Source organism: Chrysochloris asiatica, unplaced genomic scaffold (genome assembly GCF_000296735.1).
Source record: "Chrysochloris asiatica unplaced genomic scaffold, ChrAsi1.0 scaffold00356, whole genome shotgun sequence".
Lineage (NCBI taxonomy): Eukaryota > Metazoa > Chordata > Mammalia > Afrosoricida > Chrysochloridae > Chrysochloris > Chrysochloris asiatica.
Genome location: NW_006408874.1, coordinates 65,155 through 85,392, shown reverse-complemented (window position 1 = coordinate 85,392; position 20,238 = coordinate 65,155). Strand labels below are relative to the sequence as shown.

Sequence of the window (20,238 nt, the reverse complement as noted above, 5' to 3'; positions counted from 1 at the left end):
ACTTCTTCCAACACAGATTTGTATGTTCTTCTGGCTGTCCATGGTACCTTTAATATTCTTCTCCAACCATAACTCAAATGCAACAATTCAATACTCTTGAAGCTAAAGCAACTAGAAGAAATGATGAAGTAAAAAAGTTGATCAGAACATTTCAAAGGACAACTGGAGAGGATGCAGTATTATAATCAAATGTACAAAGACCAATAGTTAGAAAACCAAAATGGAAGAACAAATTTCCAACATGCCTCAAGATGAAAGAACTGAAGAAAAAACTCAGGCCTTGGGTGGGTTGCACTGGACCACAAGGTTGTTTGAACTTCAAAGTCAGCGGTTCAAACTCAACAGCTGCTCCTCAAAAACTCTACACAGGATTGCTAAGAGTTGGAACCAATTCGACAGCACTTAACAACAACATGGGCAAAACTGGGGTTCTGCTGTGGCACTGTAGGGTAAGCACTGGACCACTAACCACAAGGTCAGCTATTCAAATCCACCAGCTGCTTCTCAGGAACCCTACACAGGGTCGCTATGAGTCGGAAGCAACTCAACTGCACTTAACAACAAAAAGGGGCAAAATATTGAATTGAATGATGCATAAAGTACCAAAAGATGGAAGAAATATATACAGTCACTGTCCCAAAAGGAATTGGTCAATGACCAACATTTCAAGATCAAGATAGTATTAAAGAAGAAATCCAAGTTGCAATGAAGGTATACCTGGCCAACTGACCGGAAGATATCCATATTTGTGTACCCATTCCAAAGAAAAGTGACCCAATGTATCGAATATCATAAATATCACATGCAAGTAAAATTTTGCTAACGAAAGTTCAAAATGGTTGCAGCAACATATTGACAGCTGCCAGAAAGTCAAACTGCATTCAGAAGAGGACATGGAACAAGGGCTATCACTGCTGACATCAGATGGATCTTGGTTTGAAAGCACAGAATATCAGAAAGATGTTTACTTGTTTTATTGACTATGCAAAGCATCTGACTGTATGGATCATAACAAACTATGGATAACATTGTGAAGAATGGGAATTACAAACACTTAATCCTACTTATAGGAGACATGTAAATAAATCATTTAAACAGAATAAGGGGATAGTGAGTAATCAAAATCAGGAAAGGTGTGGGCCAGAGTTATATACAAGAAGCTGGACTATATGAAGAAATCTCTTTAACAATCTGCAGTATGCACATGACACAAGCTTACTGGCTGAAAACAAAGAAAACTTGAAGTGCTTATTATAGATGAAAATCAAATTCTACAATCTTCAGTATGGATTACACCTCAACATAAAACAAAATCCTCAAACTGGGCTAAGAAGCAACATCATGATAAATGAAGAAAAGATTGTAGTTGCCAAGTATTTCATTTTACTTATATTCACAATCAACACTCATGGAAGTCAAATGATACATTGCACTAGGCAAATCTGCTACAAAATACCCATTTAAGAAGTATTAAAGAGCAAAGATGTCACTTTGAGGATTAAGGTGTACCTGAGCCAAAGGTATTTTCAATTGCCTCATATGCACATGAAAGCTGGACAATGAATAAGGGAGACCACAAAAGAATTGATGCACTGGAACTATGGTGTTGGTGAAGAATATTGAATATACCATGGACTGCCAGAAGAATGAATAAATCTGCCTTGGAAGAAGTACAGCCAGAATGCTGCTTAGAAGTGAGGATGGTGAGACTGTCTCGTGTACTTTGGAGGGCCCAGGCCCTGGAAAAGGACCTTCTGCTTAGTATAGTGGATTGTTGTTGTTGTTGTTGTTAGGTGCCATCGAGTTAGTACTGACCCATAGTGACCTTGTGCACAGCAGAAACACTGCCTGATCCTGAGCCAACCTCATTACTGTTGCCACGCTTGAGCCCATCGATGTTGCCTCTTGGCTAATACATCTCGCTGGGGTCTTCCTCTTTTTCTGACCCTCCACCTTACCAAACATGATATCCTTCTTCAGCAACAGGTCCCTCCTGACAATATGTTCGAAGTATGAGAGACGAAGTTTGGCCATCCTGACCTCCAGGGAGCACTCTGGCTGCACTTCTTCCAAAAAGGATCTATTGGTTCTTTTGACAGCCCATGGCACTTTCAATATTCTCCTCCAACACCATAACTCAAAGGCATCATTTCTTATACGGTCTTCCTTATTTACTGTCCAGCTTTTGCATGCATATGAGGTTACTGAAAATATCATGGCTTGGGTCAGGTGCACCCTCGTCTTCAAGCTGACATCTTTGCTCTTCAACACTTTTAAAAGGTCTTGTCAGCAGATTTGCCTAATACAGTATGTCGTTTGATTTCTTGACTGCTGCTTCCGTGATCCAAAAAGAATGACAACTTCAATCTTTTCTCCATTGATAAGAATGTTGTTTATTGGTCCAGTGGTGAGGATTTTTGTTTTCTTGACATTGAGATGTAATCAGACCTTCAATGTGATGGAATGACACAGTAGCTGCAAAAATGGGCTCAAGAATGGGAAAGATTATGAGGCTGGCACGTGACTGGGTAGTGTACGTGCGGTCATTACGCGCTAGAAGAGATTCGATGGCACCTAACCACAACAGCAGGGGTGGAAAGGAATGAAAAGGAAAGGGAAGTGGGGCGTTCTGCTTAAGGGGTACTACGATTATGTTAATGGTAAAATAATTTTAATATAATCAGTGTTATGGAACTATGCATATAAAAATTGTTTAGATGTATGTTTTCTTGAGTATATTTTCACAATAAAAAAGACAAGAAAACCTTGAGAAGCATGATTCAATTCTGACACATGTAGAGTTGCCGTAAGTCTAAACTGACTGGGTGGCAATGGTTACAAAGACAGTGGTTACCAGGAGTTCATGGGAAGGAGAAGGGATGAACAGATGGAACATTCAGCATTTTTTAAGGCTATTCTGCATGAAACTATTGTCCATGATAATATAATGGTGGACAAATGACATTATGCATTTGTCAAAACCCCTGGGCCTGTAAAACACAAAGAGTTCATAGTAAACTATGAACTTTATTTACTAACAATGTAGTAGCATTAGTTCATCAATGCTGTAAGATGGAAGAATGGAAGATGTTAACGATTAAGGAAACTATATGCCGGCAGAAGAGAGGGTATGTTGAAACTGAACTTTCTCCATAATTCTTCTGTAAACCTAAAACTTCTCTAAAATATACATCTATATTCTTGGATCTTAAAAGCTCCTGAGCAGTTGTCTAAGGTGTTCAGAAGAAAGAAGAGCAATGAAAGCTGAAGACACATGGACACAATTAATCCAATGGGCTAGCGGACCATGTGAACATCACTCACCGCGACTCTGAGACCAGAAGGAGAGATGGTGCCTGACCACTACTACCAACTATGCTGAAAGGGATCCTATCAAAAGGTCCTAGCAATGGGAGAAAAATGTGGAACAAAATTCAAAATCATAAAAAAGACCAGGCTTACTGGTCAGAGAGAATGTTGGAAGCCCCAGACTATAGACTTTATTCACCCTTCAGGTCTGAAACGGAACTGTGGCTCAGTTTTCAGCAAAACATTTGAAAGGTCTATAAAGAGAACAAGGAGACCAGCATTGTACAGCTAACCACGCTAACTGCAAAATCGGCAGTTGAAACTCACCAACTGCTCTTAGAAACCTTGAGTCAGAAGTGACTCAACGGTATACACAGCAAGGGGAACAATACTAGTAGTGAGATATGCACACCTTAGAATCATTAACCATTGGAGATTAAAAGGCAACATTTACCCAAGGACAAAGTTCTGACGAGTTAGGACAAGAAGTGGGATGAAAACAGGTAACATAAGGAAGAAACAGGCTAAGTGATTTTCCGTTTGGGGATTGTGATCACAGAGATACAGCAAAGTAGGAATTGTTAAATGGAAAACTGATCTGTTCTACAAACCTGCGCCCAATTCACAATAAAAAATTTTTTTTAAAAATTATATAGATTTACATTTGTCAAATTATGTAGTTTAAGCATATACAGCTTATTATATATCTCAATTATATTTCAATAAAATCTTCAAAAGAGTCTATTTAATGCAAAAATAAATAGGCAGGTAGATACTCAATGACTCTGCAGGTCTTGCATGTTTTACACACCAGAGAAAACACAGGAGCAGACAGAGGGCCCCATGACTCCAGCTCTGAGAACTCAGCTTGGGAAGCCCAGCACGGGTCCTGAGCTCACAATGGTCCCAGAAGGCAGGCAGGATTTCACGGCATAGTCACAGAGAGTCAGAGAGGTCAAGCCCAGCACTGCCCCATGCAGTGGCCCCCACAGATTTATCCAATGAAGACACAGAGGCTCAGGGAAGTGACGGGTCTGCCAGAGGATGCTACCAGCACCTACCCGTTCTCCTATGGTGATGAAGGTCCGGGAATCTAGGTTCCGGGGGGGCCTATTGTGAGAAAGAAATCCTGTGAGCTCAGAAAGTCACACTCTCTCCCCTCCTCCCCCTCCGGCCAACCAGCCTAGGGGAAAGCAGAGCTTTTCCAGAGGCCTAAAGGAGGTCCATCTCCTAAAATATCCTCACTCCACAGTCCTGAGCAGAGGACCAGAGTGATGTCCATATGGCTAAAGCCCCAGCCAGCCACCCCCACAGTACCTCATTTCTCCCTTCTATAAGACAGCTCTGAGAAGGGGGTGGGCTCCACTCAGGAGTCCCTGTCGGAGCTGCCATGCATGGTGCTGTACAAGACAGTTACCTGAGATTGAGGCACACCCCCCTCAGGAAGCCTCTCCAGCCTGAACCTAGAGGAGAAACAAGTAGTAGACTCACGTGGTGTTGACCGCTGGGGGCTTGGGCACACAGAATATCCGTAAATCCTTCTTCTTCTTAGATTTTCCTACAGGGGAGAGAAGATGAGGCAGCTGGTCAATCACCCACTCAGTCAACATCCCCCAGTTCTCCCAGAGCTTGACAATGCTGGGAGGCTAGACCCCAGGAGCTCCAATGAGCACTGAGCTAAGTATTTTGATTTTTAAAAGCATTACCTGACTTTGTTGTTTTTGCTGAGAATATACACACCAGTGCAACAATTTCACATGGACAGCTTAGTGACACTGATGACATTTTTCACGGTTTGCCACCATCCTCACCCTCCTTTCCCAAGCTGTTCCTCCCCTATTAACATACCCTCACGGCCCGCTAAGCTTCCTAATTAATTTAAGTTGTTGCCGTCAATTTGATCCCACAAAAATTTTTTTAAAAGCATAACAAGACTTCAGGGGCTGACCAGTCTGAAAAGGATCACATTAAAAGGTCCTAGATAGGATGGGAGTAAAATGTGGAACAAATGTCAAAGTCATAAAAAACAGAGCCAGCTCACTGGTCGCATAGAAACTGGTGGAACCCCCCAAGAGTATGACCCTTAGTCACACTTTAAACCTGGAACTTTACTCACCCCTGTGGCTCAATCTGCAGCCCAACAACAGACAGGTCTATAAAGTGGACACCACCATTAGGGAGATACGCATGCTCAGAATAATCAACTATTTGAAATCAAAAGGGCAGCACTGACCCAAGGACACAGTTCAGAAGGCTGGGCAGGTAGGAAAGGAAGAATGGAAATGGACAACAGTGAGGAAGAAAGGTAAGCTCTGTCAGCTTTGTCATGGGGATTGCAATCATTGACGTGAAACAAAATGCAAATGAACTGTTTAAGGGAAAACAATTGTTTCGAAGACCTTCATCCAATTCGTTTTATGCAATTAAAAACGAAGACAACTTGAGGGAATATTTTTGAAGACTTTAAAGATAATCTTTAGGCAACAGTTTCAAGAGTTCATCTAGTCTCCATGGCTATAGAAAATCTAGAATCCATAATAACCTGAAATTCTGTTCTGCACTGTCCTCCTTTTGATCCAGTTTCTTCTACAGACACTTGGATCAAAATGTTCAGTAATGGTAGCCAGACACCGTTTCAATTCTGATCTCGTGACAGAGGAAGTAGTTAGTTGTTTGTGGTGGCAATTAGGCAAACATTCATTTCCTCCTCCTATCCCTGACTCTCCTTCGTCCTCTGTTGCTCCAGGAGAACAGAGACCAGTTATTATATATTAGATGGCCACTTACAAGCATTTAAGATCCCAGGCACTATGCAAAAAATTAAGAGGCCGGTACAGAACACACTAAACCCAGTATGAGGTCAATTAACTGTGATGTTTCGTGGACCCTTAAACCTTTCAACCAAAGAGCCCAATCCCATGAGGTGTTGTTCGGTTGTATTCACGCAGCCTCAGCAGGCACTCTTTTCATTTTCTGTTGAGTCAAGCACACAACTTTACCAATTCCCTGTTTTACTGGTGTACAGCTTATTAACAGCATATACATTAACTAGCTGTGCAATCCTACGTTTAATCAATGTGATTTTTCCATCACCATTGCTGTGGGTTGCAATCCTAACCTCTATGCCTGTGGTTTGAACCCTGGTGTGGTGGTGTAAGATAAGCATTGGATTGATAACCAATGATGGCACTTAATAAAAACAACATGCCTGTGTTTATAATGCCATCTGAGAATGCGTTGTCTTGTTATGTTAATGATACAGGGTTAGAGTAGGATGGGTCTTGAGTCTATCTCCTTTGAGATATAAATACATTGCCATCGAGTCAATTCTGACTCATTGTGACCCTAAATACAGTTTTTGAGGTTGTAAATGTTTACGAGAACTTAAAGCCTCTTTTCATCCGAACTGCTGACCTTGCGGTTATCAGCACAAGACATCACCTTTTGAGATATATTGTTGTTACATGCCATGCAGTCAGTTCTGACTCACAGCAACCTTGTATAGGGTTTTTCAAGGAGCATATGGCAGGTTTGAACCACCAACCTTGTGGCTAGCAGTCCAGTGCTCTTTCTACAGGGAGGAGATTAAACAAGTAAGTAAGCAGAGATGGGGGGATGAGAAATGCCAAGTCACAAGAAGATCACCCAGGAGGAAAAGCTCAAAGAGATAAGGAGCATTCACCACAACTGACAGCACCCTGAATTCAGACGTGCAGCCTCTTAAGCTGAGACAGTACAGTTCTGGCTCTCAAAGCCACCCATTTCTGGTATTGCTGTTACAGAAGCATTAGAGAACTATGACCACCACAGAACAAAACCCAGTAAGTAAGTACTCCAGAAGCAAGAACTGCCCCCCACCCCCCACTAATCACTACTAGGAAACACTAAGAAACTTGGGTCTTTCTATATTTGCTTCTTCTTTTCTTTTTATATAAATGAGGTCATAAACAGTTGTCCTTTTGTGATTGGGAACTGAATCACAACATGTGAAGCAGCCAGGGGGAGCAGCTGAGTAAGAGCTAGGAATGAGGGTGCCTGAGGGACTGACTAGGGGCCCACTGGCCTCAAACAGTGCTTCCTCCACACAAGCTGGGAAGACCCCAGCCCTGCAGCCACCCCTCCCACCACAACTCCCCAGCCCACACAGTCTTCAAGGGCAGAGCTAGTCAGGTTGGGGCCAGGCCCCTGCCTCCCTCCACTCCCCCACGCCACCCCCAGCACTCACTCCTCCAGGTTGTAGTTCTGCCACCCTACCAGCTTCAGCAGACAGAGGCCAGGGGCCTGAATAGGCTGAGAAATAGCAGGTACTAGGTTCTGCCCTTGTCGCAAGAATGCACCAAAGCCCCAGCAGGCGGCCACCACACGGCAGAGCTTGAGGGTCTCCATAGTACCTGGGTGGGTGCATGCTAGCCCTGCCCCTCTCTCAGCCTTGGCTTCCCCTCCTGCGAACTGGCAGCCCATGATGGCAGAGTGACTGAATCCCAATTTGTAGATAAGGGCAAGTAAGTCACCCATACCCACGCCTGACACTTAACATTGTGAGCTCCCTCTGAGCCAGGCTGGGAGAGTTGAGTCCAGAGAGATCACTTCATAGGGGCAGTATAAGCCCACCAGACCTGGAAGCTGGACCCCAGGGCACATTTCCTGTCTCCCTAGGCCCCAGTTCTCATCTATGAGGACCATCCAGAGCTGCCTCCTCAATCAACAGAAATGTGAGGTGAGAGGGTGGCCAGCAGGGTCCACTCAATCCAGCATGCACCATCCCTGGGAGAGGAGACTAAAGTTCCTAGAGAGGGAGTGCAGAGTCAGAGCTATGCCCACTTCCTTCCCACTCCAAGGTCTCCCCTTTGTCACACTCTCCCATAACTAGGACTTGTACAGGTGAGGCTCTGAACTGGCACCATCACTCACTGGGGACTGGGCAAGTAGTTGGGCTTGTCAGCACCCATGCCCACACCCCGCAGGGTTAGCTGAGGGGACGGATGGCTGAGGAAACATCCTCCTGTTACCTGTAAGGAAGGCCCAGCATCAGGCACTCACACCAGGCGGGCGGGTGGCTCTGTTCCCAGGAGGGATGACTTGCCCAGGGCCACATAACAAGGGTGGGAGAGCAGGGACTAAAGCATACTCCCCAATCTACCCAGAGCCCAAACAGTGCCACAAACCATGCTCTCCCAGGAGTGGCCCCTGCCCTCCCCTCCCACAGGCCAAGCCTCCCACCAGGGACCTGCACCAAGTTCCTCTGGACTGGGTTCAGACATGGTCTCTGGCACTCCTGGCTCAGTGGCTGGAGACTCATTCTGGCTCTGGACAGGCAGTGCCCACAGCCCTCAGGCCCAGTAGTCAGGTAGGACCCAGAGCAAGAGCTGGCCAGAGCCCCTTACTGTTCTGTCCTCTGTACAATGAAGGGACATGTCAACTGCTATTTCGGATAAGAGATGGCCTGGGCCCAGCTATCCCCAAACCACCAGGAAATAGGACAGTCTCTGGGGAACAGGATCCAGTCTCTTCCAAGAGGCACCCCAGGCGTGCCTGGATGTCAGGTCCCAAGGCTGTGTGTTGTTGTTAAGTGTTGTCGAGTAGGTTCCAACCCATAGCACCCCTATATAGGGTTTCCAAGGAGCAGCTGGTTAGCTTGAACTGCTGACCTTGCAGTTCAAGCCAACTTTGTAGTCCAGCATATTATCCCACAGCGCCACACCAGGACTCCAAGGCTGTGTAGTCACGGAAATTCCAGCCCTGCCCTGATCAAGGCGTGCTGACTAGGTGAGCAGAGAGCTGTGGGTGCTGGCCTCCTCACCCACTGCCTGTTATGACAGAGACTCACTCACGCCATTGGGGACACTAAGCCTGCGTCAGTGGTGACCCAGGCCCTGCAGGGTGCCCTGCCAGTTGTCAGAGGGAGTTGGTGAGGCCACCATGGAGACAACATAGAAACAGGCTGCAGTTGCTGCCACTGCTTGCCACAGATGTCAGGCCTGGGTCAGCTGCCCAGGTGCACCCACAGTGGTGACAGTCACCAAAACAAATAGAGGTTCAGTGGGTTGTCAAAAGCAAACCACAGCAAGTCATGGCCTTGACTCACAAGGCTTCCGGGCAGGTGAGGGTGGGCCACGCAGCCATATGTCCTCGAATGTCCACCTCAAGTGATCCAATCCACAGTACTTCCAAAGAGCGGAAGCAAAGACACCGAGGGGAATGCAACTGACCTGAAGCTACAACACAACTGTCACCGTGTGAGGACCTCACCCCTCAGGGTCTTTGCATATGCTGGCTCCACTGCCTAGAACACTTTCCTCTGGAACAGCATTCTTTACTCGCCTTACTCAGAGAGGCTTCCCCTGACTACTGGCTCACAGTCACCAAGCTAGTCTCCTTCATAACACAGGCCCCCAGCTGCAGCTCTATAGTTACTTCTCAGAGAGCTGGCCAGCAGACAGCCTGCATTCATGTACTACGGCCCAGCTGTGTGCCCTCAGCTCACTACTGCAGCCTTCTGGGCACCAGTGACCTCTGGTGTAAATGAGGATAACAGAGCTGACCCCTGGTTGTGAGGTACACCCCGTGAAATTACTGGCAAAGCATTTAGGGGTAACCAACCCACAGGAACCTCAGTAAGCTTGAGGTTCCTGAGAGCCCCAGGTCCTCAGCTCCAGCAGGTATCCCTTCCTTTACTCTCTCAGTAGCTCCACGAGGGAAGCGTTTTCACAGTCCTGTTATGCTGAGCAGGGGAGGTGACCAAGGTCACACCTTGAGTATCTGGCTGAGAATGGACATGAAGACAGGTCATCTGGCTCAAAATCTGAGTCTCAACAAAGACAGCCAGGGAGGAGGCTCTCTTCAGCCCAGTCCTTTAAGCCTGTGTGTCCCCAGAGAGGGTCCAAGTTCCCACAACCATGCTTCTGTTATGGGACCTGCTCATCAGGCTCGGGGTCTCCATGATGACCACAAGAAGCTCACACTGGACCACGTTCAGCCTTATGCACTGAAAACATAAACCAGCTCCTAACCGATCGTCCCAGGAAATACACTACTATGGTATATTTCCGTTGTTTCGTTTAAGTCCTGATTCCACTGGAAAACTCCTGGGCCCTGAGTACTTAGGCCCATTTTGTTGTTGTTGCTGTTGTTATGTGCCGTGGAGTCGGTTCTGACTCACAGCGACCCTGTACAGGGTTTCCAAGGCTGTAAATATTTATGTGAGCAGAAAGCCTCATCTTTCTCCTGGTCGTTTCGAACTGCTGACTGTGCAATTAGCAGCCCGATTCGTAACCACTAAACTGCCAGAGCTCCTTTAGCAAGGAATTATCCACCCTAAGATCAGCGGATACCTATGGTACCAGGTCCTCTGTATGCAGGGGCACAGGGACTGCCCCATCTTCCTTTCCCCTGCACAATCAACTAACCAGCTTTGTCCTGCAGATAGATACAGAGAACTAGGCCACCGCCTCCCCCAAGAAGGGCGGGGAGGCAGTGTATGAGCCTAAACAGCTAATGTTTGTGTGGTTGTCATGAATCCTGGCCTGGGCAGAATGCTGTCCATCCACAAGACAGACTCTAGAAGAACCACACAGTAGCCCTATCTCCCAGGCTAGCTGACTTGCCCAGAGCAGGGCTTCAAGTACAGCCCTCAGTGAAGCATGCCAATACCCAGGCCAGCAAGGCCCCTGCAGCTGGGTCCTCTTGTCTACACTTTACAGGAGGACCACGGAGGCTCAGAGGTCAGATTCAGTCAATGTGTCCAACACTAGAATTGTGTCCCGTGACATTCCTCCTGGGACCCTCATGCCCCCCAATATCAGTTGAATGAGGAAAGGCTAAAACTCCCACATGACCAGCTCCCAGCACAATATTCCCCAGCGGTCCTGGAGGCCTTGCCCTGGGTCTTGGAAAGATGGACTCTCAATAACCAAGCACCTACTATATTCCAGGTCCAGAACACACACTGCTCAGATGTGCTTTATACTCATCCCACAGGTAAGTGTCTCTGAGCCACATTTGCCCTCTTCTCTCTTTGAACTGCTTACTGCCCACCTGGTCAGCCTGTGCACCCCCAATCATGCTTTCCCTGAACAGTCTGGATGGGAGAACCAACTAACCTCTGGTCCACATCACAGTATTCAGTCTTTCCATGGCAGGTCCTGCACGCCTCCCATAGTCAAGCTCTATTACAGAGGAGAGATCCTTGCTGGGGGGTGGGTGGCTTTGCTCTGCAGAAACTGTGGTTGTCAAGCTGGCACTCAGGGGGTGTAAGCTAGGGGTGCTGCTAAATACACCACAGTAAACATCAAAGAATGATCCCGCCTCCAATGGCAGCAATGGAGCACGGCCTGACAGGAGCAAACAGCACACAAGCCCACAGAACAAATCCATACAACACTTATAAACCCTTCCCAAGGAGCTAAAGCATGCTGAAGGAAAACGATGCCAGCGACCGGTAAGCAGAGGCCTGTTCTGAGGAGACAGACCTTTGGTGGGGCAGGCTCAGAGAGGTTCAGGGTGAACTTGAGAGCAGATGGCACATGGGCCAGGAGGTGGTGTAATGGTGTAGGGAGCCCAGACAGCAGCCTCCCCTCAGCAGATGGGTACACAGGTCTACCTGCATGGACAGTTCTATTTTAGAAGGGTCGGCACAAGGTTAATCCTAATGAGGTCGAGGTTAAAGATGCCCCAAATGGCCAACGTTTACAAACTGCTATACCACTTCATCATCTCTGACATCAACTCCTCAGCCCCTCAGCACACTGCCTCCTGTCTTGGTGGTTATGTGCCGTGGAGTAGATTCCAACTCATAGCGACCCTGTACAGGGTTTTCAAGGCTGTAAATCTTTGCAGGAGCACAAAGTCTCATCTTTCTCCCGCGGAACAGCTGGTAGTTTCGAAGTCTGACCTTGAGGTTCACAGCGGGATTTGTAACCAGTATGCTACCAGAGCCTCCTGTCTTAGGGCTCCATATAACTCAGTGCAATGTCTCACAGAACCCACAAGCCATTAAGGAAATAGCTCCCACAATTGTGGAGGCTGGTCAGTCTGGAGAGTCTCCTCACTCCCGTGGTTGACAAACATAAACTGGCACGTCAGACAAGACTGTTGAGTCACTAGGCTGCAGAAGTTGGCAAATCAAGTCAGATGACAGGTTGCTATTTCAAAGGCATCAAAGAAATGGTTCGTGCAGTCGCTGCACTGTTGTTAAGTGCTGTCGAGTCGGTTCCAACTCAGAGCCCCCCTGTATAGGATTTCCGAGGAGCAGTTCAGTGCTTATCCTACAGCAACACACCAGTTGTGGAGGCTGGCAAATCCCAAATCCAAATGTCAAAGATTAGTCTGAAGACCTCTTCAGACCCATGTGGCTGCAGGGGCTGATGAACCCAAATTGACAGGTCAGATGACAGTCCCTTGGTTCACAAGGTTATGGAAGCCAGCGAATCAGGTCAAGAACCAGAGGGCAAATGATGAGCTAGAGGCAGGACCCTCGGAGAGAAAGAGTGAGAGAGCGCGCTTTGCTAGAGCTTCCTGCATACTGGATGCAGACCACACTCCCAAGGAGAGTCTACGGGGTGGTGACTTCAGGTGTGAACTCAAGATACATCCCACCCTAATCCTGCTTCATTAACACTCCAAAATGGGACCCTAACCACAGGCATTTGTTGTTGTTGTTACATGCTGTTGAGTCAGTTCCAATTCATAGCGACCTGTATAGGGTTTCCGAGGCTGTAAATCTTTATGAGAAGAGAAAGCCTCATCTTTCTCCTGTGGAGGAGCTGCTAGATTCGAACTGCTGACATTGCAGTTATCAGTCCAGCTGGTAAGCCACTACACTACCAGAACTCCAACCACAGGCATAGAGGCTGGGATTTACAATCATCACAAAATGGATAACTAACCACCACTCTGAAAGCTATGCCATGGGTATTTTCAATACCACCAGGGTAACCCACAATAGACAGGTTTCAGATGAGCTTCCAGATGAAGACAGACTTTAAGAAAGTAGGAGAGACGAACGACTTTTGAATATTTAATCACTGAAAACCTTATGAATAGCACAGAAACTAACTAGAGGGTCATATTCAATCAATCACTCTCTGCACCACCACCCTCAGAGCAGCGTCACCAAAAGCAAAGGGCATCTCGTGTCCCCTTGACTGGGCTTCACTGGACTGTGCTTCTGTCATCCCATGTGCTAGACAGTGTCCAGTCTATGACAACCTGCTCTTGATTTTGGAGAACAATTTGGAGTATCAACTAGTGCCACTTCCCTTATCTGAGAAATTTCACCTCAGGAAATTCATCCCTTAACTACAACTCTTACGAGATACAAAAGATAACCACTAATGCGCACCGACTACATGTCCAGCCTGCTTTAATCACTTTAATTATATATCATGCAATCCTTTCAGTGACTCCGAGTTAGGTACTAGCACGATCTCCATTTCACAGTTGAGGAAACTGAGGCCCAGGAATTGTAAAATCAAAAGATCAGGCTAGAGAACAGACTAAGGCTCGGCTCTGCCCGTCAGTGAAATGCCAGGGTACATGATCTCTAGCAGGGACGGGGTCATGTCCAAAGGAAAACAGCAAATGTGGGAGGGAAAAATTCTCATCTCTGCACAGAATAATCCAGCAGCAAGAAACTGTTTTGTAGCTATAACATTCCTAACCAAGAGCAGTGTCCACCACATAATACGCTGTTGTTGCTGTGAAATCCATTTCCACTCACAGTGACCCTATTTATCTTCCAGAGATCCTCTGGGTGGGTTGGATTTGCTGAGCACTTAACTGCTGGCACCACCCAGGGACGACTCCTACTTAATATATAAGTCGTTTAAATAAAGCAAATAAGAAACACAGAGGCCCTGTTCAAATCCCATATTCCAGTGCTGCACAGGGTCTGGGCCTCAGTGTCCTCCCTCACTGAGAGGGGCAGCCAGGCTTGTCTACTTCCCTCCCTGGTAGTAAGGGCTGGGAACCCACTGGCCTGCTCAAAGTTGGGAGACCCCCATCAGGGATTGTCCAGCACAGACTCAGAAGTGAAAGAAGCCAAGAGTTCACCCAGGTTCACACCTCAAAGGCACTAGGAGCCTCTCCCCCAGAGAACCAAGCAGGGGACTGCCTGAACCTACCCACTAGCAGGGACCAGGTAGAAAGGAATGTAAAGCGTTGGAGACCTGACCTACTACATGACCTTTAAGTGAGCTTTTCCCCCTCTCCTTCCAGCTTGAGAGACAGAATAAACTGGTGGCTGTGGCCTTGGGGGCCCTGGTGACCATGGGGGTCCAGTGAGAGAACACCTGGCATAGAGCAGGGGGTCCAATCAGTGCCCCTCCAAGAATGGGGCTCATGAAAGGAGGCCAGACAAGGAGATAAGGCCACGAACTGAGTAAAGCTGTGTGTACCTGCAGGCACGAGGCTGGCTTGCAGAACATGCGCTTTGGACATTTAAATGAATGCATATTTTTGTTTTGTATGTGTGCCTCAAATACTTTTGCTTTGTTCATTTGTGAAATATAAGATGCAAAAGGGAAGCCCCAGGAAGGAAAGAAGATAACTGTTGTTGCAGGGAGGGGGCTGTAATCATTGAGATGAAATAAAGCGTTTAATTTGTTGAACAAATTAATCAAATAAAATCATCAAAACACTGAAGAAGGAGGTTGTCCACGTCAACACAAGGTTGTCCACGTCCTCATGAGCAGAGATGTCCCCAGGAAGGCGGCTGGCGTCTACAAAACAGCAGAAGTACCTTGTCTTACTTTACTGCAGCTGCTCTGGCTTCTGTTATGATCATTAGGACTGAAAAACGGGGCCTATGGGGCAAAATCAGGAGAAGCCTTGCTGGTGACGGAGATGAGACCCCACAGCAGACTCCAAGTCAGCACTGGATGCCTGTGGTGGTACCGCACCCTCGGATGGCCATTAGTCATTCCCCTCACTCAGAGGAGGGCTTGGGAGGTACGCTGGGACTTGCCAAGGTCAGTAAGAAAGAGGGGCAGAGATGTGCCTACAGCCAGCCCTTCATTGCTCAACGTTCTGAGTCCACCCAGCAAGCCCATCCAACCCATCTAGGGCAGGTTACAGCAGCCCCCAGCTCACCCCCCCACCAAGTACCCGCTCACTGCTGACAGCATGTTTCTCAGCTTAAAGGTACTGTAGGTGACCCCACTGACAGCCAAGGCCTTCCCCGTCCTGGCCCAAGAGCCTGGCATGTCACTCATATCCCGGGGTTCAGGAGACCATTCACTGTCATCACATGGAGTGCACACAAGGAGAGCTGGCAGTGTGGTACAGCACATGGGTCAGGCATGGCACACTTCCTGGAGCAACATTTATGCAAACAAGCACCTGCACACACACACTCTGAACCAATCTTGAAATCAGCGCTTCCCTATGTCACCTCCGGATGCCCCAGGACAGCTCCGCAGCTTAGGTCCTGTCATTATCCCCAACATTCGTAGGAGGAAACCAAGGCCAGGAAAAATTAAAACAAAAGGCTTGGAAGCAGAAGAGACACCAAATACATGGACCACCTGCTCTCATCTCGCTCCAGCCCTGGAACAATGCTACCCTTATAGATCACTGCATGTGTGGCAGGGTTACAGAATGTAAGCCTACCGTGTACCAACATACACTCGACTATGGTAACTAACTAGAGGCAAAAAGGACTGGTGTATAGGAGAGATGCAGGTATGGGGCTTCGGGGCCACAGTAATGGTCCTTTTTTTTTACATGTCCTAGTATTGGCACACAGAACTCACTTTATTTATATTCTTTATGGACAGGGTCGCTATGGGTTGGAACCGACTCTACGGCACTTAACAACAACTATATATATATATGTATGTATATATATATGTACATATATATGTATGTATGTATGTATTCAGGAACACTGGTGTGGCACTATGGGTTAATGCGCTGGACTGCAAAGTCGGTCTGAACCACAAGGTTCAAGCTCACCAGTCGCTCCTCGGAAACCCTATGGGTTGGAACCGACTCGACTCGGCAGCACTTAACAGCAACATTGTATGTGTTAATTGGCATGCGTGATATATTTACAATTAAGAAGATAAAAGACTGGACAGTCTCACCTGCCAGGGCTGAGCTTAGACAGGTGTCTGTGCAGAGACAGCTGAAACAGGATGGGCCAGCAGGTTCCCCACTGGGGGTAGGGGTGGCTGTGGAAGGGGCAGTCCCTGGCACCACAGAGGAGATCAGAGGGATTGTGCCCAGGACTAGGATTGTTGTTATTTCTTGTTAGTTTCGTGGAGTCAGTTTCAACTCATAAAGACCCTGTATAGGGTTTCTGAGGAATGGCTTGGTGGGTTTGAACCGTCGACCTTGCAGTTAGCAGTCCAGTGCAGATCCTACAGCGCCACACCAGGACTCCAGGACTAGGGTACAGAGCATGAAGGAGTGCCCTGACGCTGCTGCTGCTCAGCTTTGACCGACTGGCCTTGAGGCCCTCTACAAGAAGTACTGCTAGGGTACTGCAAGAAACGGCTGGGTCCTGGAGACTACAGGCTTCAGGGCGGGTATTGAGCTCCAGCAGGCCTGCCCAACCCCAACATCCACTGGGAGGGGGCTCATACCAGGATGGCTTCCTGTTCAGCCAGCTTGAAATCTTCTATAGTTACTGCCCTACCTCATTCTGCTCCAGGTCGGGCCCCACTATGTCCACAGCCAGCCCCAAGCCTGGCACTGATGGCTTAGAAAGTTCTCCCCGGGCTGGGTGATGGGCTGCCAGCAAGGAGGGGTGGGGCCAATTCCCTACAGGACCTCCAAGAAGGCTCAGAGGCAGTGGGGAGCTTCAAGCTGCGAGTGGGGACCCATGAGGAAGAGGCCCCTGAGACTGGTAAATTCTGGCTGGCATTAAAGAATCCTTTGTGGCACTATAGAATAAGAACTGAACTACTAACTGAACTAAGTCAGCAGATCAAACACACCAGCTGCTTCTTGGAGACCCTATATAAGATCGCTATGTGTTGGAACTGACGGCATTTTAACAACTTACAGGGAGGGCTAGTGCCTACATCCCCAAATGAATATCAGCAGCACTCCATAACAATACGAAGACAGCAACAGATGCCATCAACTTGACAAATATTATCTACAGTCCTCAACACCACCCTGACAGGCAGGCATGTTTGACCCCACTTCATAGACAAGGCGACTGAGGGTCAGAGCGAGGATCCAATTCCCCCAAGCAAGAAAGCAGTGCAGCATGGCAAGATTCAAACAGTGGTCCACCTAATCCGAAGCCCAGGCTCTTGCTCCACTGTGTCAACCACTGTGCTCCCTGGGCCAGGGATAAACTTGCAGTGCCTGGCTCCTGCCCCTCCGGAAGTGGAATAAAGGTTCTAGAGCAATCCTTGTGGCTGCTGTGCCTGCCACTTAGGAAGTAGGATAAAGGTTCTGTGACAATCCTTGTGACCCCATTTTGTAGGTGAGGAAACTGATGATTTTTATCTATAAGCTGGGCCATGCCCAGAGGACATAAATCATTCACAGCATGCAAGACTGCCCTTGACTTTATGTATCCAACTTCACACAGCTGGGATTTGGGATAGGTCCAAGCTCCTAGCCTCTCACCATCACTGTCCCAGTGTCCAGCCCAGCCCAATCCCCAGACCCCCTCTACTTTCCTCCATGACCTCCCAGCAGCTGTAGAAAACCCAAGAAATCACCTGGGCCAAGGGAGTCAACAGTCACTGCCACCTACACAGTGAGCAAGCGGAAGCAGAGCCCTTTGCCTAATAAAGGAAGTCCTTGGGTGGGGCCAGCATGGCTGGAAGGGCCAGCCCAGGGGTCCTAGTCCAGCCGAAGTCCTAGATGGGGCCACCTCTGAGCCAGGTGCCAGCCTGCTAGGGCAGGCACAAAGCCCCTCTACCACAGGGCCCTTCAGTAACAGGCGGCCAGTTGGCATGTTCAGGGGGTGAGTCATTGGGCACTGGGTGCTGACTCACCCACCGGAAGCTTCCCACTGCCCCAGCCTCTCCCCCACCACACAGGCTGCTGAGAACTTTGCTCCCTTCAGCCCCAAGCTCAAGCTGCCTGATAGAGTTTCCTGTGCGTCATGCCAGGGGTGGGGAAAATCCCCACAGTGCACCCTCCCAAACATGGGGACAGCAGCCAGTAGCCACAGCCGTCAGGGTGCTTTCCTCAGTCTGGAATCCCTACTGAGAAGCTAGGGCAATCCTGCCCCACCAGACCCTTTGTAGGATAAACAGAGAAGGGCCCACCGGTGGCCGCACTCAGGGAGCAGAATGTACAGGCCCAGACAGTACACTTGGGTGTCCGAACATAACACAGGGACAGCAGACTAGACCATGCTACAAACGTGCCCCTGCCAATGCCCCCATAGCCAGTGGCCCAAAAGACAGCGGTGTGTGGGCGAGGAAGCACAGACTAACAGGAGCCTTCTGCATGGATGTAAAACCCTCCACCTGCAGGGAGTGGAGAGAATTTCAGTGTCAGAGACGGTGAGGTGGGAACCCACAGCAAGACAGGGAACTCAACGACAAAGCTTCTTCAAGGTCAAGTGCCAATCCCTCCTTTCTTTATTCCATCAGCATCTCCAAGCATACTGAGGACTCAGTGCTAGGATATGAAGGGCACTGGGTCAGGACCCCAGCGCTCTGGATTCAGTTCAGCACCTCCACAGCGGACCTCAGTTTTGTCATCTGTTAAATGAATCAGACTGCAGGGCAGATGCCATGTGCCAATTGAAATGGGCTGCGCATGCATGTAAAAGCAGTCTTGGCCTCACTCTCCAACTGGTGCCAGACTGGCCAAGAGGAGATGCCCCCGGCACAGGACCCAAACACAGGAATGCCGTGTGGGGAGGATAAACGGGGAAGACCAGGCAAGAGGCACACAGACCTGACTAGATTCCTGGTTCCAACCCTCCTGGCTCCAGGACCTCAGGTAAGAATGCTTCTGAACCTCAGTATCCTTACCTGTAAAATGGGGCTGCAAGGCTGAGACGCATAAATGACAGGGCCCATGGCACCTGGAAGAGTTCAGTATGTGATCACTCTTATAATTTTTGATGAAGGGCACATCCTGTCCCAAGCCCAAAGAGGTTGACAGGAAAGAGGCCCTGACTTGCTGACCAACCTACCCTGGATCCACAGATTTGCAGAAAGCTGCAAATTTTCCCTAACCTTCTCTCTGCAGAAACTCCGGGCCTCAAATCACAAAGCACCAGGGCCCAGCAGGGTCCCCACCAGCGTTTGCCCACTTACCCACAGCCCATTTCCCTTCACAGCCCTGGAAGTTGAAGATCTCCTCCCTGGAACAGGTGAAAACATCTCCCGACATATACTGCTCCTAGCACCTTCCTCTCATCCAGGAGAACACAGGGTGTCGAAGGACTGCTGGCAGATCCTAGGAGCGCCCTGACAGAGCTAGCCCAGACCACGCTCCAAAGTGGGGAGTGTCTTGTTGACCAGCTTCCAAGCTCCACGAGGTCTGTGCAGAGTATGCCCCTCCCCCAGTGAGTGCCTCCCAAGTTACTCACAGCAGTTGGGCAATGGTCAGGGATCCAGCCTCCCACTTATGTAAGATATAATTACCTTGCCCACCCAGTCAGGCTCTGGACCACTGCCACTGAAGCCACCAGCATCAGGGCCAGACAGGGCCACCTACCCCAGGACCCCCAACAGTTTCCCTGCGGTTCTAATGAGCGAGCCACGAAGTGCTCTTGAGCAGTAAAAGGATGTCCGCTTCTGCACAGACTCACAGCCTCAGAAACCCTCGGGAGCACTTCTGCTGTATCCTGTCCGGTCACCGTGAGTCGGACTCGATGGGATGACTGAGTTTTGAAGTACTTATGTGACCTGCTTGAATGCCACAGTTGCAACTCAAACAGGCACATCTTTGTCCCGGCATGACTGAGGCCTCTCCAAAAGTAAAAACTGCAGCAATCAAAACACA

At 48.4% G+C, this 20,238-nt stretch overlaps 1 protein-coding gene across 1 annotated transcript in view; it reads right to left on the bottom strand.

The window, feature by feature from the left end:
* The window catches only part of MAP2K3 (mitogen-activated protein kinase kinase 3), a 36,694-nt gene that overhangs the window by 15,066 nt on the left and 1,390 nt on the right, over nt 1–20,238 (bottom strand). Inside the window, exons 2-3 of the mRNA XM_006876138.1 lie at nt 4,801–4,867; nt 4,371–4,419 (exon numbers count right to left, since the gene is read on the bottom strand). Of these exons, the coding sequence (XP_006876200.1) occupies nt 4,371–4,419; nt 4,801–4,867 (116 nt within the window). The remainder of the gene's footprint in view (nt 1–4,370; nt 4,420–4,800; nt 4,868–20,238) is intronic.